The sequence below is a fragment of the Lontra canadensis genome, unplaced genomic scaffold (assembly GCF_010015895.1).
Source record: "Lontra canadensis isolate GAN:19392208 unplaced genomic scaffold, GSC_riverotter_1.0 scaffold39, whole genome shotgun sequence".
NCBI classification, from domain to species: domain Eukaryota; kingdom Metazoa; phylum Chordata; class Mammalia; order Carnivora; family Mustelidae; genus Lontra; species Lontra canadensis.
This window is the reverse complement of record NW_022631033.1, coordinates 6593526-6617975: the sequence shown is the minus strand read 5'-3', so window position 1 is coordinate 6617975 and position 24450 is coordinate 6593526. Positions and strand designations below refer to the sequence as shown.

The window sequence follows — 24450 nt, the reverse complement described above, 5'->3', positions numbered from 1 at the left end:
CACACTGATTCTTTTGATATAAAAAATAATAGGAAACCTGGAGGTTTTCAGGTAGTTATGGCACAGATGTTGGGAAGTACTAAGAGCTTAGCGTAACTCTTCAAAAAGCCGGGCAATGTAAAGTTCTGCTACAATGAATCAGGGTCACAATTCTAACTTAAACTTAATTCTCATATTTTATACATTATTCTTTTGTATACAATACAGGGTGTGCAAATTTAGCTGTTTCAATAAATATTAGAAATGTTAATTACTCTGCAAATATAAAGTAAAATCAGCTAATAATGCAATACAACAAAAGCATGCGCTAACCAGAGCTTCCTCCCCATGGACAATTTCTTGCCCTTCTCCTTGGTATCCCTCTTGCTACTTACATACAATTTCTTTCACTCACTTGGAGAAATTAAGCAGAAAGCAAAATATTACATAGGTCCAAGATACTGAATACTTTAGTGATAAATGCTGGACTAGTCAAAGTTGTAAAAAACTAAAAGTAACCAATACAGTGAAATATACTGCGAATTAATGTTCATGAATGCAGCTACCTGAATTACAAAACAATAACAAATTATACAACCCTAATAGTCTTCTGAAGATGACATTGGTTCATAGGAAATGCCAAGTATAGCATAAACTGCTTAGCTTTCCCCTTTCCAGCAGCTTCTGTTCTAAAGTTGTAAAACCATGTATGCTTGCCCAAGACCAACTGCATGCCGGCTTTAATCAGAAATTCTATTTTACCCAATGTTCAATCAACAAGGCTTTATTTACACTTCTTATTAAAATCAGGAAACAATTTGACGGAAGGCGTGGCTGCCGACACTGAACCACGGAGCACATCCCACTGCCTGCAGACAGCTCCCTGCTCAAGCTTTTATACGAACCCACAAGCAGCCAATTAAGGTTCCGTAAATCCACGTTCTTACATAGAGTTTCCTTCCAGCCTCGGTCATAAGCATACCAGCAGTCAAACCACTTAAGATCAATAATGATGGTAAAGTCTTTTTGAGACTTAATTTAGAATTAACACTTTCCCCAGGGAATTTGTTTCTTCTTTCTGGATCCACTGAATCATAAAATTCTATAAGCAACCTATGGCCAGAATGGAAAAAAAAAAAAAAATTAAACTTTCAGGTTTAGTCATTTAATATTCTAATTTAACAAATAGCTCTGTTTGCCTGTTACATGCTGGAGAAGCTATAGGTCCTTGGGATAAGGAAATACCTAGAGACTTGATTTAACTGGGGTTTCTAGACTTTGAAAATACCTTTATATGTTCATGATTAGTGATGAATTGTATTATATGTAATTTTTTTTAAAAGATAGTTTTAAGTAATTTTGTGGGGATGATTTTTTTAAACTTTAGATTTTTAATAATTTTGCAACAACCAGACTCACTCACACATGGGTAATAACCAACCCCACTTTGTCTCCACCTTCCTTACTCCTCCACCTTCTTTACTCCCCCCTCCTAAGGCTCCCATTCCATCAGAAGTCAAAGAGACGTTAAGCAGTTCTTATAACGTATAATGGAGTTTCCCTCAAAAAGCCCTTACTTGCATGGGATTATAAAAATAGGTACAAGAAGGAAAAAATAGCATAGTTAATTCATTTTCCTATCTTATTCAAAAGATGTAAAGTTATAACAGCAAGAGAGACTCAGCAAAAAACTCTCAAACACAAGTACAAAGCAGAAAACCCTTCTACTACCTTAACACACTCCCTAGAGATAACCACTGTTTTAAAAGGTCCAGGCTCATTCTAAGTATGTATGTAAGTAAGTATGTATATAACATGAAATACATTGGATGTTAAGCATATTGTTCAGGTTTTTTTTTTTTTTTTTCTGAGAACTGATTTTCATGTCAAAACACATGTATTTTACTTTTGAAATTTCTTCCATAACCCACGTGGGTGGCAGTGAATGGCTGGTGGTATAAATTCTGTCACGTACAACTGATGGGACACGAAATAAAGAAATGTAGCCACTTGTCCATAAACTTCATAAAGTTTCATTTTCAATGCAGCACACTTTTAATAATTTTTGTTTTCTAAAATTAACTCAAAAGGGTTACTGAGGAAATAATTTTATTGTAATACAACAAAGAAAGGGGGACCAGAGCAGTCTGCTGAGAAGCGTATCAGGAGAATAAAACACAGGTAAAATTTCTGAACATAAACCTAATTTTGGAAGTCTTACTTCTGAGTCTGTAAAAACGTCACACTTGGGGTTTTAGTAAACAATGCGTCCTATAATTAATGGATCTGTTTTTTTCAAAAAGAGGGCAAAAAGTAGAGATGTTTAAAATATATCTTTCAAAAAACAGGATATGCACCAAAGGATAAAACTCCCACTGACAGCAAACAAACAACAAATAATATATCCTGAAGTTTTCACCCAAGACAATTCAGTTTCTAAGTATCATATCAAAACCTGACATCCACTTTTTATCTTCCTAAAAAGAGAAGAAAATTCTAAAAATTTTTCCTTTAGAAAACTGTATTAAATCCAAGGGGTTCTATCATCCCCTATGGAGGGCCCCTGGTCCTTCCAGATTTGCTCTTGGGTAAGCAGAACTTCACACTCCCTCCCTCGGTTCGACCTCATTAAGCCGTGCCTCACCCAGGCAGTGTCTAAATACACCTGTAATTCATGGCAGCCAACGCTCAACAAGGCTCAACACTACTGTCTTGCTCTGAAGTGATGTGAATAGCACAGATGAACATACGCTCAATCCCAGAAACTGTTTAGGCCCCAAAACACTAACAGCAAAAGACATTCTGGTCAGAATATCACCTGCCCCTTCTTCCAGCAAGTACACCCATGTCATTTCTACACGTACCCCAGACACAATGCTCCATCCCACAGCCTCGCTTTCTGGGCACCGCGGGCATGCCAGCTACTTCTCAAACACAACACCACTTTGTCTGACCAGGGAATGGAGACGGGGGGCATCTCACAGTGAAAAGCTGTGTGTGTGTGTGTGTGTGTGTGTGTGTGTGTGTGTGTGTGTTTTCTAATTTTATATCCCACCACAGAGTACCTCCAGAAAATATTGAGAATGAAAACAGGAACGCCTCCTAAAACAAGTTCTTTCACAGACAACATAACAGTAAGGTTTAAAACAAGAACAGACTGGACTAGAGTTTACAAAAAAACATACATTAGTTTGAAATTATTTATTTACTACACTGAAATGTAGCCAAACCCAAGTTTTTGAAGTAGGAGAACTGTTGTTACTCACTTATCTTTAATTTCAAAACGCTCGTGAAGCCATCTTCTCATAAATGCTTGTTCTTCTGGGACATCTTTTTTGTCTATACGATCAATGTGAATATGAATTTTTGGACATTCTTTGCAAAGAAATTCTAACAAGAAACAAGAAAATTCATTTTTCGTTATTTTACAACTCATCATTATATAAAACAACTGAAAATGAGGTAAAATATATTTTTAAAAGATGAAAAAGTAGATTCTTAAGCTTAAAAAAGGAAAAAGTTAATAGAAAAAAAGAAATATATACTGATGGTTTTAGGTTTCAAGCTGAAGTAGAAGAGTGCTATAATGTCCTAGTCTACCACAATTACCTGAAGTCATTCAGTTAAATCAAAAGTACCAAATGTTACTCTGCATACAAAACCTTCAAGTCCGTAGGTGGCCCAGGAATAGAAACTTGTCCCCAAATGCCAACCACCCTCAGGCTCACTAATCACCTGCATGAGCGCACCAGGCCGCTGCGTCCAAGCGTATCACTCGTCACACACTGTCACTGCTGTTCCCACTAGACTGTGAGTCCCCGAAGGGCGGAGGTGAAGTCTGGCTGGTTCACTCTGCCAGAGCACTGGGAGCACGAGGCACTTAACCCCTGAGTCCCTAGTGCCTCGGCCGGGTATGTCAGCCTGTCATGGAGTGTCACATACCCAGCACAGACGTGGGAAAGAGAGCTCCACTCCTCTAGGACTTGCTGTTGGTTTCTACTCACTGGTACCCCCAGCTCTCCTGCCTTTTCCATATTTTCATATCATACTTGGTTTAGGAACCAAATTCTTTCTGTGGAATAGCTACGAGCTTTTAAGTGACTACAGTTCCTAAGACACGCTAATTTGAACAAAGCAGGCAGTTCTTTCTCAGCCTGCGACGCATAAGCGATGAGGCCAGGATTTATTCCAAGACAAGAACTCTGAGCTGGGAAGTTCCCCTTCTCATGGATGCCTTTCGGTGAAGAGCTGAGATCATGAACAGATTAAATTCCCTGGAGAACGAGGAGATGTTCCGAAGAGATTTCAAAGGAGACTATGTTCCCTAGGTGGGAATGCAAGGAGGCTTAGACCTGTTTTCTCGAGTTGAAATGTGCTCAAAGACAGGGTTCCAAGAAGTGGTGACTCACATGGTCTGCAGCTGAAGGAAGTTTCTGCTTCAACAGGCGTCTCGGGACTCCACAGGCATCTCTTTCGCTAAGGATTCTCTACGATTGTTCTTAACCACCGGTGTCAAGCCTTAATAGCACGAGGCATCTCTGGCATCAAAATTGTCCTGTTTCATACTTTCAGGAGTGAACTGGCTTTGATGATACAGGCACAAAAAGCACAGGGGGAAGACCTGACTCGGCAGAGTTTTTGTCCTTGCTTTCTCAAGTTCCGCTGTCATTTATGCAGTCGAAGGATCTCAGCGGCAGAGCCTCGCAGAGGTTCGGAGCACGGACAGGGAGCCAGGCAGGTTGGGTCCCGCTCCCTGGTCAGCCCCGGGCGGAGGGGCTGTTGGTGCCTGTCTCCCAGTCCGCAAGACAGAGATGAGGGAGCAGTGCTGGTCTGATGGGGCCGCCGTGAGGAGTCTGGACGTCGAGCTCCGAGAGCAGCGCCAGCACGCCGCACGCCCTACAAGTCGGCGATTCCAACTTTGTAGCTGCACATTACTTCTCATCTCGCCCTCTCACTTGTATTTCTGATCCATAAAAATGCAGAGCCTGATACCAAGTCCCTGACCTTCATCTAATTATCTACATCCCCCGCTCAGCATCACCCTCATTCAACAGTAGGCCAACCTGTAGTTAGCCCTGATGCTGCAGGGATGTGCACGGCCACAGGCTGGGGAGATAAAAGTGAGCAGCCTTGAACTCGTAATTGTGGTGCCCGGGAAGTGACAGCAGTGTCTCTCACGAGACATCAGCTGAGGAGGGAAGAGACACAGATACTGAGAAGGACTCCCAAATTCATATGGGAGTAAAATCTACATGGTATCCTGGTGTTTACAACCCCGTTTCGTCTACATTATTTCATTCGACCTGCAGGAGTCTGTGTAGGCAAGTGCTACTACCCTTGTCGGGCTTGGAGAGGACCAAGACCCAGCATGGACGGCTGTGGAGCCCCAATAGCCCAGTTCCTGGGGTGGGGACCCAAATGAAAACTAGGAGAGAATCATCAGAAAAACACTAAAAGACTTTCAGGAGACAAGAAAGAAGTGACATAAATGGTTTTTTTCCATATTTAATAAAGCTCGTGTCTCTATACTTGTAAAAACTACATTAGTTGGTGCTTATTTCATATGGCATAAGCAAAAATTTTCCCATACTATTCAGAAATATATGGAAAAAGTATTCTAATTAAGGTATAACTTTTTTCTTTTTTTTTAAAGATTTATTTTTTTAGGAGGGAGGGAGAACACGAGGCGGGGCTGGAAGGGGAGGGGGAGAGGGAGAAGCAGGACCTGCCAACCAGGTGCTCCAAGGTATCATTTTTTTCCAATTAGAACTTTCCCAGGGGAGCCCTAGTAGAGCCCTAGAGTACACATCTGCTATAGGGTAATAGGAGTCTTTCAAGTATTCATACCTGTCACAAGGACTAGTCTCTGGAGAAACTACGTTCCATTTGGTCTGTGCCTGGGGAGGCAGGCAAGGTGGAGACAGGAGAGAAAAGCAGAGCTCCGACAGTGGGAGCAGAGAATGTCCATGCGCTGCACGGGGACAACCTCTACACACCGGGGCCTCACCTGGCTCCCACACTGCTGGCTCATAACCTGCCCCCTTTTCTTCTGGGGAAAAATGACCTAAATCCAGGAGCAGAAAACTAGGTAGATAAGCCAGTGTACAGTCACATCAATGGACATCATGTAGCATTTTTAAAACATTATAGAAGTGTATATACTGACAGATAAGGATGTTTATGACTAAAAGCAGGACATAAAGAAAACAATATATACAAATGACCTTATCTAAAAATATCCGAAGGCACATACTCCAACACAGTGACATTATAAAAAGGTAGATTTTGAGGAAAATATTCAAATTGTTAACTGCATCTGGACAGGTTAGCCTGTGGAGTTTTCTTCCTTCTTCTTTTGGATTACCTGTATTTTTCTCCTCCCAGTAAGTTTTATTTTCATATAAGAAAATGTTAACAGGAAGAAGCAGCCTAGCACCATACTAAGTGGTTAAACAGAACATCAAATGTTATCCTTAACTTCACAATATATTGTGGCATACCTCCTACTGTGGAAAAGGATTTTGAGTAAGTCTATAATCAGACTGGCCTGTCTCTCCTCTGCCTAGTGAACACTGTCCAGGGAAGACAAAGACCCTCATGACAAGCCCAGATGAATCACAAAGAGCACAGCCAGGTGGGCGGGCGATCAGTATTCACCTTGTAACAAAGACACCAGGAAACGGGAAGCACCAGGGACACTACCTGCTGCCTAGCTCTCTAACACGAGGCCTCATTAAGGCCCAAACCCTAAGACTCGTGATCACAACAGTTCATTAACCCCGCAGGTTCTGCCCTCCCTTGCAGCCAATCCACACCAGCAGCCTAGAGCGAGCAGAGGCCTGCGCAGTCAGCAGTCGTCCCAGGTGACTCGGAGGGAACTGTAATACTCTTGGAATATAATGCAACTCAGTATGCTTTGAGAAAGACTGGCCTGTGGCATATAAAAGCACAATCTAGCAACTATGGAAATAATGTTTTTTAACCGTGCTATCAAATATGAGTATTAAGTGATAGTATGTATGGAGATACTATTTAATACTAATCCCACGGAACCACCAAGTACTTATGATATTCTAACTTATGGAATTTTATACCTAACTCAACGTACATCATCAATTTAAAGTGCATCTTAATCTATTCTAATTTAAAGTTGAGCATAATAGCAATCAATTTATATAATAATGAGAGCGGGGATTTTTCAAGCCACAGGTCCCAAACTCACAATTAAAATCAACATGTTACATGGAAAACCAGATGTGGCCTCTCATGTGCACAGGCACACTGGCAGCAGTGGCGACGTCTATGCCAGACCCTGCCAGGGTGGCTTCTGCGGAGGCTGCACAGCCCTGCACCCCGAACAGCAAAGTACAGCGTGACTCTTGTACTTGAATTTCACCCATGGGCCTGTTACCAAACCCGATACTGGGATTTTTGCCAATCTGATAGTAAAACATGGTATCTCACTAAAAATCTTAATTTGTATTTTTCTTACTATGAATGAGATGGAGCATTTTTTTCTGTGACCTACTACTGAGTTACTGATCGTCTTCTTATCAATTTGTAGAAGCACTTTCTACATCAAGAAAATTCGACTTTATTTCTGTGATCTAAGTTGCAAATATTTTCCCAGTTTGTCTTCAGTCTTTTGATTTTACTCTGGTGTATTCTTCCTTGTGGAAATATTCACCCTTAACTGACTGAAATGACAGATTTATTTTTCACATGGCTTCGGGGTGTGATAGTTAGAAAGGCCAACCTTCTCAAAAAGAGACAATTCGTAAGGAAAACACAAAGCCACTGGCACTAATGTGTATGCAGTAGAGGAAGCAGAGCAGTAGGAGAGGTGCTGGGCTGGAATCTAGACAACATAGCTCTAACGTGGTTTCCTCCTCAAGGCTTCCCACCCATTGGGGGAAGGTAAATGATTACCATATGCTGAGCGCTAACCTTCTGGCTTAAGCACTTAGTGCCACAGGACAGCTAAAGCAAGAGAAAGCAAATGAGTGAGGGAAGAGGAATGTTGTGGTAACAGCCAAGTTGGGGGAGGGCACCAGAGGAGAGGGGTTTCACCCTGGCCTACACACAGCCTTCCATTCCAGGAGGCAGTGGAGTGAAAGAGAGTGGACAGCTAGGATACAGACTCCTCGGGGGGCAGGCTACAGAGGGTGGGAGTTGGCCTGTGAGCACTGCCAAAGCCAGGAGCTCCTTATGACCGCGAGGGTGGCATAATGAAAGCAGTTTGCAAAGGTTCTCATAAACAATTATATCTGTTTCTCATAAACAATACTCAATAAATCTTTTTTTTTAAAGATAAATAGTGATAATATTGTTGAACTAAATGAATGTTTTCAAATGTAAAAATAGGTCAATGATTCCTTTGATGGTTAAAAAAAGAAAAATATTAATACATTGCCTTTTTGACGAGAAGGGAAGAATTTCTAGAGTTAAGAATATAGACTTAATTTTGCACATGTGATACACAAACACTTAAGGAAAGTGGTTACCTCTGGGAAGGGGAAGGTGGACCTAGGCGAAGGGGTATGTGGTGGAAAGCAAGCCATTTCACTGTACACTTTATATAGTTGTGGTTTTTAAACTATCTGATGTAGGACATTTTCATTTAAAGTGAAAAAAAGATTGGGGCGCCTGGGTGGCTCAGTGGGTTAAGCCTCTGCCTTCAGCTCAGGTCATGATCCCAGGGTCCTGGGATCGAGCCCCGCATCGGGCTCCCTGCTCAGCGGGGAGCCTGCTTCCTTCCCTCTCTCTGTCTGCCTCTGCCTACTTGTGATCTCTCTCTGTCAAATAAATAAATAAAATCTTAAAAAAAAAAGTGAAAAAAATCTTCAGCTTCCTACATGACAACTGCTCTGTGTCAAAGGCAATTGTGAGAGCAATCAGTCTACTACTTCAGATTTGTATTTCTAGCCACTGTGACCGATTTCATCCCATTCACCTCCAATTAGTGCTTCATCCTTCGGTAGCTCTCTCCCAATTTCCTGCTCTGGGAAGCTACTCTCTATGTCTTCTGGACATATTTTGGACATCAGTCATCAGGAGGTCCCAATGACACACACACTTGACAGGCCTGGTATTTCAACCTTCAACAGCCACCGATGTGACATAAAAAGCTCAGGTTCTCTCTCTCGATCACAGCTCGAATGGACACTTCGGTAAGGCAATACTCCCCACTTCCTTGTTTGCCTAATCCTGTATTTAAATTTCTCTACCAGTCAAGGGTGTCTTTGGTTATATTTAATTAAAATATTCTGCCCACTTAAAATTCTATTTTTTCTTGTTATAGCTGACATATATATAGGCAATAGCTAAAAAGTCTTTAAAATCCAACACAGGTTAGGGTGTCTGGGTGGCTCTGTCAGTTAACTGTCAAACTCTTGATCTCAACTCAGGTCTCAGTCACAAGGTCGTGGGTTCAGGCCCTTTGCTGGGCTCCACGCTGGATATGGAGCCTACTTAAAAACCAAAACAAACAAACAAAAAAACAAAAACCCCACAAAAAACTCAGCACAGGTTTGAAAAAAGAAAGAGTCATATTTAACTATTTCTTTCTTGCCAAAGAGATACTAAATTTCACAAGTATTACATAAAAGTCCATATGAAGGTGAACGCTGACCATCAGTATATCTCCGTACTGCCAGGTTAGCACTCTCCTCCCCATTCCCTCTCTTTGATTTCTGTAGCCTTCCGTTCTTACGTGCCAACTCTGGGTAGAAGGAAACTGAGTTAATGATAATGGGGAAGTCTAAAGGACTACTATGGCAACCAGGAAAGACTTGTGAAATTCAAACTGTTATGGATTAATAAAGAAATACCTGGAAAACAGATCAAGCATACACTTAGAAAATACATCAAGTAAATGTTATGAAGTACATGTACCCATTAAAGAGACTAATTACACACTCGCCAATATATGACATAATTGAAAATACCAACTCACCGGCCATGGACGGTGCTTCTTTCCGCTGTCCTTTATCATCAATAGTCCCTTCAAAAGCCACCGTCACATCATAAATTGCATCTAAGTAATTCTTCATAGAATCAAAAGCAACATGAGTTGCCTTTATTCTTGGTGTCAGCACATGTTTTAATACTGCATAGCCTAAAAGAGAGGTTGTGGCCATGAGTTAATTACAAAACATCTCAGCAGAATATAATATCCAGACTGTCTTTAAATTTCCAGGAATAGACCAAAATATATTAAATATATTAAAGCCATATCTCATATACATGGACAGGGCTTGAGGTTTAGAAAGCACTCTTAAGACTTGATGTATTTAAATCAACATTCATTCACTACATATTTATTAAACATCTACAGGTACGAGACACTGGGGAAAGCTGTCAGAACGCTGGCCCTCAGGAAGCTTCTGACCTATCAGAAACCCTTCAATCTGCTAACCCCGGGCACGGGCGGGTACTACCATCCTTATCTCTGGCCACAGAATCAAGGCTGCATCATCCTGCCCATGGTCACTGCAGATTCAGGAGTACGATTTGTAATTCTGACTCGTAGTCCACGATTTAATTTTATTTCTATTCAAATAGGGACGCAGGAGGGAGGCAGCACCTGAATGACCCCTGCTGCGTCGAGTGCCCAAGGGAAGAGCTGCTGTGGTCTGGTTCACGTGGCACACTGGGCTTGATGCTTAGAACACGGTTGCTGTTGTTCTAAAATTAAACTGAGATACCATTTACATGCCATAAAATTCATCATTCCAAACTGCGATTCAGTGGCTCTTAGTAGCTTCACAAAGCTGAGCCACCATCACCACCATCAAACTCCAGACCACGTCTGTCCCTCCAATCACATCCATTGAGTGTCCCACTACTGTTAAGAATTTGCTCTACCCTTCATACTCCCCACGGCCTCTCTTTCTCTTGATTAGAATATTTACTGACCGTGTAACAGAACAGAGTAGCTTTCTGAAGTGACATGGAAATAGACTAGACAAAAGTTGATTTGGATCTTCTCCTGCCTCTCTCCAGGGAAAATCAGCTGCATAAGGAAGAACAGCTATAGTATGTTGGGATCCTCCTGCAGAAGAATTTTTAAAATGCAAAGCGGTGTGGGAAAGAAGAAGATTCCCACAACCACATATCTGACTGAAGTCCCCAGGGCAGAAGCAGCTTAATTTACTCAAAAACTTATAACAAAAGGCTGAATAGTATACAAGGCTGGGAAACATTCATTTGTCGATTAAATTAGTTAATACATCCTTCTTTGCTTTTGGAACTCACCCAATTTTATTAAGTCCAAAGCTCCACAGAGTCACTCTGTGGTATTCAGTAAGAACACTTTCTAGAATTCATTAAGTTAGCAAGGAGACAGGAAGACAAAGTAGTATTTAAAAAAATTATACTGAAAGTCAGAAAAATCAGTTTTGTGACAGATGAATAAAAAATGCCCATCATTAATATGTAAGAAAAGCTAAGAAAAAAAAAAAATCTTCTCACTGAGGAATGCACCAGGAGCAGCTCGAGTGCCCCAGACACATTTTCTAGATCCAACCCACATTCTGCAGCTTCCACCTTTTATCTTCCAGCTCTTGAAAGAGAACAGCCAAAGAGGAAGGAGAAAAACAAGGAGACTGGGCTGACATAGAGGCCCTGAGAAGAAAACATCTCAAGAAGGAACTAGTCAACGAAAGACACGGAAAGATCCAGAACTGAGAAGTGGCCCCCTGGCCAAACAAAGGTCACCTGTTACCTGGACGAGTACTTTCTGAGGAGCGGTAGGAACGGAAACTTACAGAAGGGGTGAAGTGAGGTGAGAAAACACCAACAGCCCACTCCATCCTGCATGTGTTTATTAACGCCCAGTCTGTTGATCTTCTAAGCCTAGACCACCATAGGACCCCCCTACCGTCCAACAAACGGATGCCGCTAAGCGGGAGGTCACTGGGAAACTGGAAGGGAACAGACCTCTTCAGAATGGGTGGAGTCAAACAGGAAAATGACAGGGGCCCAAACTTCTCCTTTAGCACAGAAGACAGGGAGAAGAGTGACACTACAGGTGCGCTACACGTGGGTGCGTGAGCACGCACACACACACAGACATGCACACACACAGTTTGCTTATATGAAAATCAGACCACGTCGGCAAACTGGGGCAAACCGAGTAGACAAGAGCGTGCTGGTGAGGTGTGCAAAAAGCAGCTCTTAAAGTAACATTAAAATCTTGAAATACAGAAGGATATGCATGACTCAATGATGCAATCTTGTCAGAGTAACAAAACTCCTTCAAGGTAAAGATACCCTGAGATGTGAGGTGAAAAAAGAACAGATAGTTCTGTTCAAAAGGGAAAAGGAAAACAGAACTGCTCGACGTAGGGAGGAGCCAAAGTGGGTCAGGCAGGGCTGAGAACAGGCAAGGTCCAGTCACACCGGCAGGAGCAGGAACCGAGTGGGAACTGCGGGGCGGTGGCAGCAGGCTGCGGGGCAGGGCAGGCAAGAGCTACGCAAGGCCCAGAGCCGAAGAAGGACCAAGGAAAGCGAGGTTAGAATCAAGCCGAAAACAGGCTCAGGGCAAGGAAGAGCGAGCAAGAGGCAGAAGCAGAGCCATCGACAGAATTTGCAGGACCCAGTACAATTTCCAGACTGTGAAACAGAGCACCGGACCGAGCCCCGGATCCCGTGCAAGCAAACAGATTTTCCCTAAAAGCCTCCAAAAAGGACCGCAGCCCTCCCCTCCGCAAGCCCGACTCCAGCCCAGGGAGACCCACATCAGACTTCTGGACTCCTGACCCGTGAAAGAACACACACGTGGTGCTGTAAGACACCAACGTCTCTGAATGTGCTTCCACAAGGAGCAAACACACCCCCTCAGCTCCCTGCTAAAGAAGTGTTCCTGCTCCACCAAATGTGGGTCGACACTGGGCAGTAGCTTTCTTTTTTTAACGTTTGCCAGGTTGACATTTGTTCGTGTGTGGATCATTCGTATCTCTTAAACTTCCTATTCATGCGCTTTTCTCATTTTTCTAGTTTATATTTTTTTCTTAGGTTAGCAAGAGCTCTTTTAATACAAAGATTATTAACACACCATACATTGCAAATACTAGTTCAGCCTGCCATTTGCCACCTAAATTTGTTAACATGACATTGCAAGGCATAATAATTTTTATTTAGTCTACAAAGGAAAAAAAAATTCCTTTTTTGTTTTAAAAGGACAATTAAACCTACACAACAGCCTGTGCTATTCATACGATAAAAGCAAATGCCATTAAGCCTAAGGAGTTTTAAAACTACAAGGATCTTTTTTACTTGTTCCAATAATATGAAAATTCGAGGTATTCAGTTTGCCATTATAGATGTGTCCCTAAATTCATCTTTTTTATTATTACTAGGGTTACTAAGTCTAAATATGTCATCTTGCCAGCTGCTATAGTAAAAATCAAAACAAAACAACATGAAGCTCACTTTAATAGGTTCAGGAGGATTAAGATACATTAGATTCCAAATTTCTTAGTAACCTCTGAAAAGCAATATATCTAAAATTACTAGGGGAAGTTAGTCAAAATCAAACACTTCACATAAGGGAGGGGTAGGAGCTATTACAGCAGCAGCAGTGTCTGGATGTTTCCAGGACCCACATGGAGAGCCTCCCAGTATCTACCTCCAAGTCTCCTACAGTGGGTATGTAACTGCCACCAAACTCCCCTGTTTCTTAGTTAGGCCTAAGTATAAAATAAAGGCTCGCTCACCAATAAATAGTAGATCCACATGTCCTAGAAAACACAAAAATCTGACCCAAGTAACCTGCTGAGCACATGACTAATCTTATTTAAATGAGTGGTTCTAAAACTTTCGGATGCACCAGAATCGTGGAGAAGGCAGAACGCTACCCCTAGAATGTCTGATGTAGCAGATGTGGGGTGGATCCCAAGAATCTGGATGTCAAGGCATTTCCAGGACAACGCTGATGTTGCTGGTTCACACAACACTTCAAGAACCCCTGACTCAGAACTCGGGCCATGGCCTGAACAGCTGAATTCTTTTCACAAATGAGCCAGTGAAGGAGTGAAAAGGCTGGGGGGATAAGGGGTAATATTTATTTTGGTAAAAATTTGTAAGTAAATGGTATGGAAGTGGCCTCAAAGAAGCAAAACCAAACTTTAGAAAGTCCTGGGCATTTGCTCTGTCCAAAGCCCTGCAGGAGCATACAGTGGTGACTTGATCCTCCCCACACTACTCCCCTCGGTGCTCGCCGCTGTCATCCGTAAGGCTGTGACTTGACTTAGGGGCCAGGCGGGAACATGCTACAGAAACAGGGAGGAAGAGTAGGCCAAAGGATGAGAATGAGAGACAGACAGTGATGGAGAGGTTGATATGCAAAGTGAACCAACCAGTTTCTTGAGAAGCACTATAAATATAAATATCATTTAAAAGCTATCTTACTCCCTTCATTCATCCCTATTCTTTTCTAAAAATGCCTTGCATACAAGAATAAAAAGTTCTAGAGGTGCTTGAGTGGCTCAGTCGGTTAAGCGTCTGTCTTCGGCTCAGGTCATGATCCCAGGGTCCTGGGATGGAGCCCCACATTAGGCTCCTTGCTCAGCGGGGAGCATCCTTCTCCCTCTCCGTCTGCTCCTCTCCCCACTTGTGCTCTCTTTCTCTCCTCACTCACTCTCTCTCAAACAAACAAAAAATAAATAAATAAATACAAAGAATAAAGAATTCTAGACTGGGAATACAAGTCTAATGTGATTCTTTTCTGTATTTATATCCTGAACCATCTGTGATCTTTCATTCAATAGTGACTGAGGCCCATGAGATTTATTTTGTAGCCTTCCTAGGAACAGGCAGAATCCTACACCTCACAAATCACTGCAAAGATTAACAGATACCTGACAACATAAAATTGCATTAATAGTTCAAAAACTGACAAAGAAATGAACTACCAGGGAAGTAAGAAGAGGAAGACGTCATTCCTTGACCAGTTTGTTGGATTTAAATTAAAATGATCTAATTGGGCACGTAACAAAACAAACATTTAAGAAACACAATTTTAGAATGATCATTTTTATCTGATACTAATTTATTTATATTCATATAATACTGTTATATTTACATATTCTGTTGCCGTTTTTCTTACTAAATGTTTCATCACTGATTTTGTTTGTTTGAGATGGAGAGAGCACAAGCAGGGGGAGCAGCAGGCAGGTGGAGAGAGAGAAAGCAGACTCCTTGCGAGGCAGGGAGCCCAACACAGGCTCAATCCCAGAGCCCCGAGATCATGACCTGCGCCGAAGGTGGCCACTTAACCGACTGAGCCACCCAGGTGCTCCTCACCATTGATTTTTTAAAATGACAAGTTCTATACTAGCCTTTCTAAAAATAAAATTCCCTTTTCCCTAATTTACTATTGCAAAGTGGAACAGTTTCAATATATACCTTGCTTACCTGACATTTAATAGTTTCTTGAAGAGTCTACCTATATTTCAGACCTTTTAAAATCTTAATTTTTGTCTTGAAGAGATTGTAACTAAAAACAAAATCTTGACTAATTTATTTAGAAATATGAATAAGTCCTCTTTAAAGAAGTAACTAACATTCAGTTTGAAGTGAGAAGGAAATTTAGAAAGCATTACAATGACAACCTCTGAAGGGAACAATATTAAGAATTCATGACATGGTAACACAGACATTCTCTTAAATAACAACCCTAATACTAAATGGCCGTAGTTTGTGGCTAATACATTTTTGAAGTAAAACGCTTCTAAGAAATAGTAATAACCAGAACCTTAAAATATTTAGAGTTAAGACAGACACACCCATATCCAACACTCATACTTCTTAAGCCAGCCAATACCAATGACCATGGAAAACTAAAGAGTAGAAGGTATAATTATTTAAACACATGAACACATATCACATGTTAAAAATCTAAATTAAACAGGCTGGTTTTGGTCTTTCTATTTATTTTTTTAAGTCAGATTCAAAGGAAGGTATTTTAGGAGCAATAATAATGTTGTGACTATCACAGACTAAAAAGTGCTATTAAGTTTCAACTTTCTTGAAGAAAAATTAGTTCAACGGAGAAACAAATTCTTTCATTTTTATTTTCAAGTAATCTTGGTTAGTTGTGATCTAAGAGGAAAGAAAACAGGAAGCACTTTTTCTAGATATATGGTTCACAAATCAATTTCTTTTGTGTATGGTGGGAAGTAGTTACCTTATAGTCACGAGAAAATATAGTTCTGATAGAGAGCAATAGTTTCTCCAGTTGTAGAATTTAAAGAAAGAATAATCAGCAATTAAAAATTATATCTATAAGACAAATTATTCATTTCCCCCCCTGCTGGTAACTTAAAAAAGATCTACAACTCAGAGAAAAAGGACAGATCAATAATTGATTAATTATAGGTGAGTGGGTTATTATCAGATTAAAAAGCTAGAGAATATATCATTATTATGACATTTTAAGAATTACTTAAAAATACTTGATCTAGCATTACAAAATTAGTGTGGATTTTTAAAATTAAGTAACTTTTAGGAACTATATTAAACAGTCATCTCAGTGAGTCTGGATAATATAAGGTAAATATTCATCTTAAATTATTTTAAAAAATAATGAATTAAGAAATATTAGTATTAACTATAGTAACATATAGGAAGATAATATAAGACCCTCTTATGGACTCATGTGTCCCCTCCATCCTCCGCCCCCCAAATTCATTTTGAAGCCCTAACCCCTAAGTGGCTGTATTTGGAGATGGGGTCCTCAGGAAATAAGATTATCTGAAGTCTTTCTCTGACTTACTTCACCTAGCATTATAATTCGCAAGATCCACCCACATCTTACAAATAGCAAAATTTCATTCTTTTTATGGCTTAGTAATATTCTATTGTATATAGAGACCACATCTTTATCTATTCATCAGTTGATGGACATTTGGTTCTTTCCACAATCTGGCTATTGTTGACAATGCTGCTGTAAACACTGGGGTGCATCTGTCCCTTTGAATTAGCATTTTTGTACTCATTAGGTAAATACCCAGTAGTGCAACTGCTGGATCGTGGGGTAACTCTATTTTTAACTTTTTGAGGAAACTCCATACTGTTTTCCAGAGTGGCTGTACCACTCTGCATTCCCATAAACAGAGCATGCAGGTTCCTCTTTCTCTACATCCTCACCAACACCTGTTGTTTCTTGTGTTTTGATTTCAGTCACTCTGACAGGTGTGAGGTGATATCTCACTGTAGTTTTGATTTGTTTTTCCTTAATGATGAGTGATGTTAAGCATCACTGGCCTTTGGGCCAATCAAGTGAAGCTCTCTTCTGGGCAGCTATACCTACAGGTCTAGAGTGAGCCATCAGCAATCAAATAAACGGTAGCTAAAGCTATAGATCTGGATGAAGGCCACAAGAAAAAACATGAAAATGAAATGAATGAAGGAGCAAAGTCAGATAATAGAAACAGCATCTGAAACAGGAGAGAATGAAGCAGACGAGGAGGCTAGAAAGGAGATTGACCAGAAACACCAGAGAGGGAGGGGGAAATGGAGACAAGCCCTACAGAAGTCTAGGGAAAGAATTCCAATAACGGAATTATCAAGAATTTTGTATCAGATCCCAGTGAATTAATTAAAATTAACAAAACAAAAATTCATTTCCCCTGATGCACTACCACATGTGGGTAGGAGCTGCCATGTTAGAGCAGATTGAGACACTGCTATTGCTGCAACAAGTTCTCCTAGACAGCCCACACAGACCTCAAGGAATGGGCTCAGTAAGTGCTTAGGGATCAATGTACGGAGATCGTATACTAATTCAGAGCCAATCATTAAGGGCGACTTTGAGAACACAGCACAGCCACTGTTTTCTGTTTATATCCCAAATTGGTGAAACTGAATAGGTTATAGGTATATTAGTTATCCAACTTTCTAAAACACAGATACTAAGAACATTCCTGTTATTGGGGACATTTGTAACTTCTAAGTACTGTGAACGAACTTTGCATCACATTCTCCAGTAGGAACTTGACATACTTCTAATGTAATTCGTCCACAAAGGCAGTCATAGGTATACCTCTGAGGTATATGTCCCAAGAGATGAGGAGACAAGCTGAGTCCATGAGGCAACTCGCACCCACATAGCTGACGGACGTCAGAGTTGGGACTCTAGCCCAGGTCTGTCAGCCCACAGAACGGAGACTCTTTCCATCACACAACCCACAATGGAGAAAAAGCTCCACAATCTGGTACCCAGCCAGATTTTCACTAAATCCATGGCACTGGAATATGTATTTTAGCAAGGCCTCGAATTTAATCTCATATATATATATATATATATATATATATATATATATATATATATATTAGCATGCCTATGAATTAATGAAAAAACTTCATTTCCAAAGAGATGATACATATATTCACTGAAGAAATGAACACATTAACTCATTTCCATTGCGGTAAGACATAAATATCCTCTCCAGGAACAAAAATGAAAAAGATATTTATTTTTAAAAATTATTTTTCAAGTACAGTCAAGTTTTTACTTACCTTCTTGAGCAGCAAATGTTTGACTAGCTGAAATGACTTTTGTTAGTTCTGGATTATACCTTGTTCCCTCTGGAAAAATCACAAGATACATCTGTGAAACATAAAGAAATTTGGTTTGTTTTGTGTGAGCTTTTTTTGTTGTTCTTGTGAACCTACCAGTGCCAACCCTATTAATGCTAAGAGAGTACATTCTATGGTAGGAAAAATGTATATTCGCTTTACATGTGACCTTCATTTCAAGCAGAGCAAACAAAATGCAAAAATGCAATTAAATCTTAGCATGAATTATATTTAAAACACAGTCATACATTCACTGGTAGGTCAATCATTAAGACTCTAACAATGTTTCTAATTACACACCAATATTCATTAATTAAAAATTTGCCCATGAAATTCTGACTCATTTAAAGCCTCAATTAAAGAGCTTTTCCCCCTAAGATTCTGAAAAATTATTTTTAAATGGTGCAAATTTTAGACATTAGTGTCCCTAACTATTAATAATAAAAGCTTATCTCATCCAAAGCAGTATCTAAATTTCCACAATATAAAATGTAGTGAGTATTCACATTTCAAAAGATTCCCACTATTCTTATTTTACACAGCTCCCTTAATGCATTTTAAATAATTCAATTTATAAGCAGCTTCACAAATTAAAATAATGCACTTATAAAGGAGAAAGCTGGATGTTTACTAAATAATCAATTAGTTTAAGTTTTTACTTTTATCTGCTTGGGAAAATAAAGACAGAAACAGTGAAACTATACAATGAGAAACTCCTAACTTTATAAGTGAGTTACCCAAAGTATACCGACATTGTTACTTGATAGCCAGAACACACAACTGAGGCATTTGTAGCAAATCTTTTCAAATACAAACAGAATACAGGAACACAGAGATAGGAGGATAGCAGGAAAGAAAATTATGTTCCTTTTATCCAACCTCATCTGATTCCAGGTGATGCTGTCCATCTATATATCTGGTACAGACCCATTCCCTTATCTAAATGGTCTAGGATTATCAAACTCCTACATAATAAATTTATGGGAGAGTTCACATTTTTTCATTAGATTAACATGATTAATCTCTTTCAAACTTTCACCTGAAAAACTTGTATTAATGGCAGCTCTACAATTCTTCATTTTCAACTTCCCTGAAAATACATACATTTTTTATTCATCCATATAAATTGTTTTTAGAACCCACTATCGTTGCCTAACTTAGAAGTTAACAGATTTCTATGTATCCTAACGTTTGATAAGAAAGATTAACCATAGCTGCCATAAAAATGTAGAAAAATTAGTAAAATTAAAATTAGTTCCCAAACCCACAAATTCATTATCATGAGAACATATATCAGCTTATGGGGCAACTAGCTGGCTCACTCGGCAGAGCACAGGAATCCCCACTGTGGGGTCATAGGTTCCAGCCCCACACCGAATGTAGAAGTTACTTAAAAAAATAATAATTTAAAAAATAAAATCTTTAAATAAGTGAACTTTGTAATCAAAGCCATGAAAGCAATTACTGATGATTTTTAGCTTTTAGTTCAAGCATTCAAAAATAAAGTGATTCAAGATTTGAATGGTTATTAATAATTCATGTGGTATTATTTTCCCATTTCTTATACATTTCATTAAAAACACTGATGGCCAACAAGAAAGCAAGAATGAACAATTTTTTCAGGGCTCACTCAAAAAGTATTTCTTATACACCTATTACGTGCCAGGTACCACGGAGGATAATGATATAGATACGGTCTTTGGAGACAAGTGAGAAAAAAGTACATTAAACAAATTTTATAATTACACTTCTGTGACTGTGAAGGAAAAGAGCAAGATGTTATGAAGGAGAGTTACAAGAGGATAACTAGAGTGAATGATGGGTCTGAGACCTAAAGAATGGTAACAGAATAAGTGCTTTCACCAATAGATGGGGAACAAGGCAAAGACGCCTACTCTCACCAGTGTTAGTCAAGGCTGTACTAGAGGTTCTAGCCAGGGCGCTAAGGCAAGACAAAGAAACAAGAGGCATCCAGATTAAAAGAAAGAAATAAAACTGTATTTATACACAAATGGCATGACTGTTCATGTAAGAAATCTAAGAAATATTACTATTTTTATTGTTGCTAAATAATAAGTCTAGCAAGGTTACAGAACAAAAAGTCAATAAACTGAATATTTAGATACTAACAATCATAAATAAAATAAAAAATAATGTAATCTACAACAGCATCAAAAAACATGAAATTAAGAATTTATTTCAGCAGATGTGGATACCTTTGGCAAAAGATGAGTAAATCTGTATAGTTAAAAGCCACAAAACGCTACTGAGAGACATTAAAGAGGACCTAAATAAACACTGTGTTTTTGGATCCAAAGATCCAATATTGTTATGACAGCAATTCTTCCCAGAATGATCTATAGATTCACTGCAATTCAAATTAAAAAAACCCAGCAAGCTTTTATGCAGAAACTGACAAGCTGATTTTAGAATTTATACAGGAAATGCCAAGGACCTAAAACAGCCACGCAGCTTTGAAAAAGAATAAATATAGATTTAACCACACCAGATTTCAAAACTTATCATAATAAAGCAAGAGTAATCAGGATAGTGTGGTAGAGGCATGGAGATATCCAGATGGATTAGTGGAACAGAATAGAGGCTCAGGAACAGACACATATATATGCAATCACTTTATTTCAAACCACAGGGAAAAGAACGACCTTCTCAGTAAGTGGTGATGGATGTCCATATTTGGACACACAAATCCTCACCTTACACCATATACAAAAGTTAACTTGAAATGGGCCACAGACCTAAATGCAAACGAAAACTAAAACTTTCAAAAGAAAAACAAAGAAGAAAATCTTCGTATCACTGAGTTTGGCAAACCCTTTTACAGTAGGACAGAAAAAGCAGACATTTTAGGAAAGAACAATAAATCAGACTTCGGCAAAATTTTTTAAACTTTTGTTAAGACTCTGTTATCATATGAAAAGGCATGTCGCTGATGCAAAGAAAGACCCGTAAAGGGGCGCCTGGGTGGCTCAGTGGGTTAAGCCTCTGCCTTCGGCTCAGGTCGTGATCTCAGGGTCCTGGGATCGAGCCCCGCATCGGGCTCTCTGCTCAGCACGGAGCCTGCTTCCTCCTCTCTGCCTGCCTCTCTGCCTGCCTGTGATCTCTCTCTGTGTCAAAAAAAGAAGAAAAAAAAGACTCGTACAGGAACATTCTGAGGGTTACATTTTGACAGCCGCAAACTGGCCGCCACTGCGCAAAGCAGATGACCTTCGGCAGGGAATCATACACACAAAGCCTGCAACTGGGGAAAGAACACAGAAGAATCTGACTACTTGGCTGCAACCTCCAGACTCCACTTTCAGGCCCCGAGAGCCGGGATAAATTCCTTATCCTCTCTGTGCCTGAGGCTTCTTGTCTGCAGGAGGAAAGGACGGTTGCACCTCACCTTCAAGAGCTACGGTAATGATAGCACGTGATAATTTATGTAGTCTAATTAGCGTGCGCTTGGCACAAAAAATACTGCAACTTGCTGTTGTTAAAATGAGGACAGATGTGCCTTCCCAATGTGAGACGACGCGTTGGGGCAAAGGGGAGCGACAGGAGCTGCGCAGCGGCCTCGAGCCCTCCCCGGAATCAGCTCCGCACACTGCATTCCCAAGAACGGCCTCTGAGGGCCACATGGCCAAAGCAGGGCTCCTCATCCTAAGGAGAGCTGAGCAGGCCACAGAGCACACACGCAGAGTCACGATTCTAAAGTAAAACTTTTCTCCTCCTTCAGCTGTTCGCACCTGATAACTTCCTCACCGCCGCCTTCACACGCCGACCAGAACGGCAGAACTCTTCCGCAGTTCCCATGGAGATGGAGACGGTGGCAACAGAGGAGGGGAAGGACGAAACATGAGGAATCGGGGCAAGAAAAGAACTCCGGGGTGGTGTGACATCTCTGGACCAACTTCTCAATCCAGGAAAACCCCTGCTCGAGGACAGGGAGGCCCCAAGGATGACAGGAATTAACTGGCACACAGTCGCGACAAACCGAAGTATGTACAAGGTTATTGCCACTGTTCACAGAATCTTTTATTCTGCTAAATTTTCATTTGGAAGGAACCAGAGATTCGGTTTTCTTTAATGAGGACTGACTTTGCATCTAAGATCTCTAGTCAAGATGTGGGGCACCATTCTAAGTGTAGATACTTCCGCCTCTAGTGGAAATCAGCAAGCTTTTCATACTAAAATTCCATTCAGAAAGAAAAGAGAAAAAAAAGAAAGAAAGAAAGAAAAGAGCTATTTAAGGATCTGAAATATACTCCTATTGCAACCATCATCGATTGATGACTTTCTGTTAAAAACAGCCTGTCCTCCGTGCTTTGGATAATTTACTTTTAATTGAGCCTCAGTTTCATTCCCAAAGGAAGACTGAAGATAGCTGTGAGCAGGAAAGGAAGTACGTGAAAATGTCAAGCACTGTGTGGCAGTCTCTTTATATTCCCCTCTGGTTTTTTAAAAATTCTGTCTAGTTCACTAAAGAGTTTCAAAGCAGGCACATTTATATGGAAATGATATCTCAGAACTTAATATACTTTGATTAGCTAGACATCTCTTAATTACTGCTTTGGCTTTAAATAAAATCCATTTCATATTTAGACATACAGAATATAAACGAGATAGTTCATCTCTGCTTTCTTCCCCCCAAATTAACCCAGTCTAGCAAATCACAACTGTTAAAAAGGGTTTACAATTACAATCAGAAACATTCAACTCATTAAAAATTCCATTATACATTTACAGAGGGAAAAATGCAAAAAAAGTGATGGGATATAAAGTAACAATCTCCTTCCTCAAAGAGCTTATTATTTAAGTATGGAAGTGCTACACATATGATCAGAAAACAATTACAAAGTCACACAAATGCATACATGAATGTAGCAGGCAGAATAATGTCACCTCCCCAAAATGTCCACATCCGGATCTTTAGAATCTGTGAATACATTACAGAACATGGTAAGGGGGTTGAAGACTGCTAGCACCGGACTGAGAGATAATGACATCAGCCTAGAAGGTCCAGGCGGGGCCAATGTCATCGCAAGGGTTCTAAAGATGAAAGGGGGAGGCAAAAGAGTCAGAACCAGAATGATGGCTGCAAAACAGGAACAGAGCAGCCATTGCTGGCTTTAAAGACAGAAAGAAGCCATGACTTAGGGAATGCAGGCAACCTCTAGAATCTAAAAGAGGCAAGAAAATGGATTCTCCCTTAGAGTCTCCAGAAGGGACCTCCACCCCAATGACACCACAATTTTAGTCCAGTGGGATCCATTTTGCACTGCTTATCTCCAGAATGGTTAAAACAATACATATATGCTGTTATTTTTCCTAGATGTCTAAGGGTATGATTGACAATAAAAATTATACACATTTGAGGTATATAATGTAATGTCTTAATATACACAGACATTGTGAAATGATTACCACAAAGTAATTAACCTATCCATCACTTTGCATAGTTACCATATTTCTTTGTGTGTGTTAAGAACACTTAGAATCTACTCTTTTTAACAAATTTCAAGTATACAATATAGCATTATTACCTACAGGCACCACGCCATACTGTATGTCCTCAGAACTTACTCCTCCTGTAACTGAAAGTTGGAACCCTTTGACCTACATATCTCCCCATTTCCCCCAATCCCTAAGGCCCTGGTAAACCACTGCTCTACTCCCCAGTTCTATGAATTCCACTTTTTAAAATTCCATATGTAAGTGAGACTATGCAGTACTTGTCGTTCTAGGATTTATTTCAGTTACTGTAATGCCCTCGAGGTTCACCCACATTGTCATAAATGACAGAACTTCCTTCTTTTTTAACACTGAAAAATATTCTGTTGTGTATACATACTACATGTTTTTTATTCACTCATTTGTTGACGGACATTC

The 24450-nt window shown here is 40.0% G+C and overlaps 1 protein-coding gene across 1 annotated transcript in view; it reads right to left on the bottom strand.

The window, feature by feature from the left end:
- Positions 1–522: 522 nt before the first annotated feature.
- The window catches only part of AGPAT5 (1-acylglycerol-3-phosphate O-acyltransferase 5), a 50642-nt gene continuing 26714 nt past the window's right edge, over positions 523–24450 (bottom strand). The window contains exons 5-8 of the mRNA XM_032869821.1: positions 18502–18592; positions 9935–10096; positions 3246–3369; positions 523–1092 (exon numbers count right to left, since the gene is read on the bottom strand). Of these exons, the coding sequence (XP_032725712.1) occupies positions 867–1092; positions 3246–3369; positions 9935–10096; positions 18502–18592 (603 nt within the window). The 3' untranslated portion in view covers positions 523–866. The remainder of the gene's footprint in view (positions 1093–3245; positions 3370–9934; positions 10097–18501; positions 18593–24450) is intronic.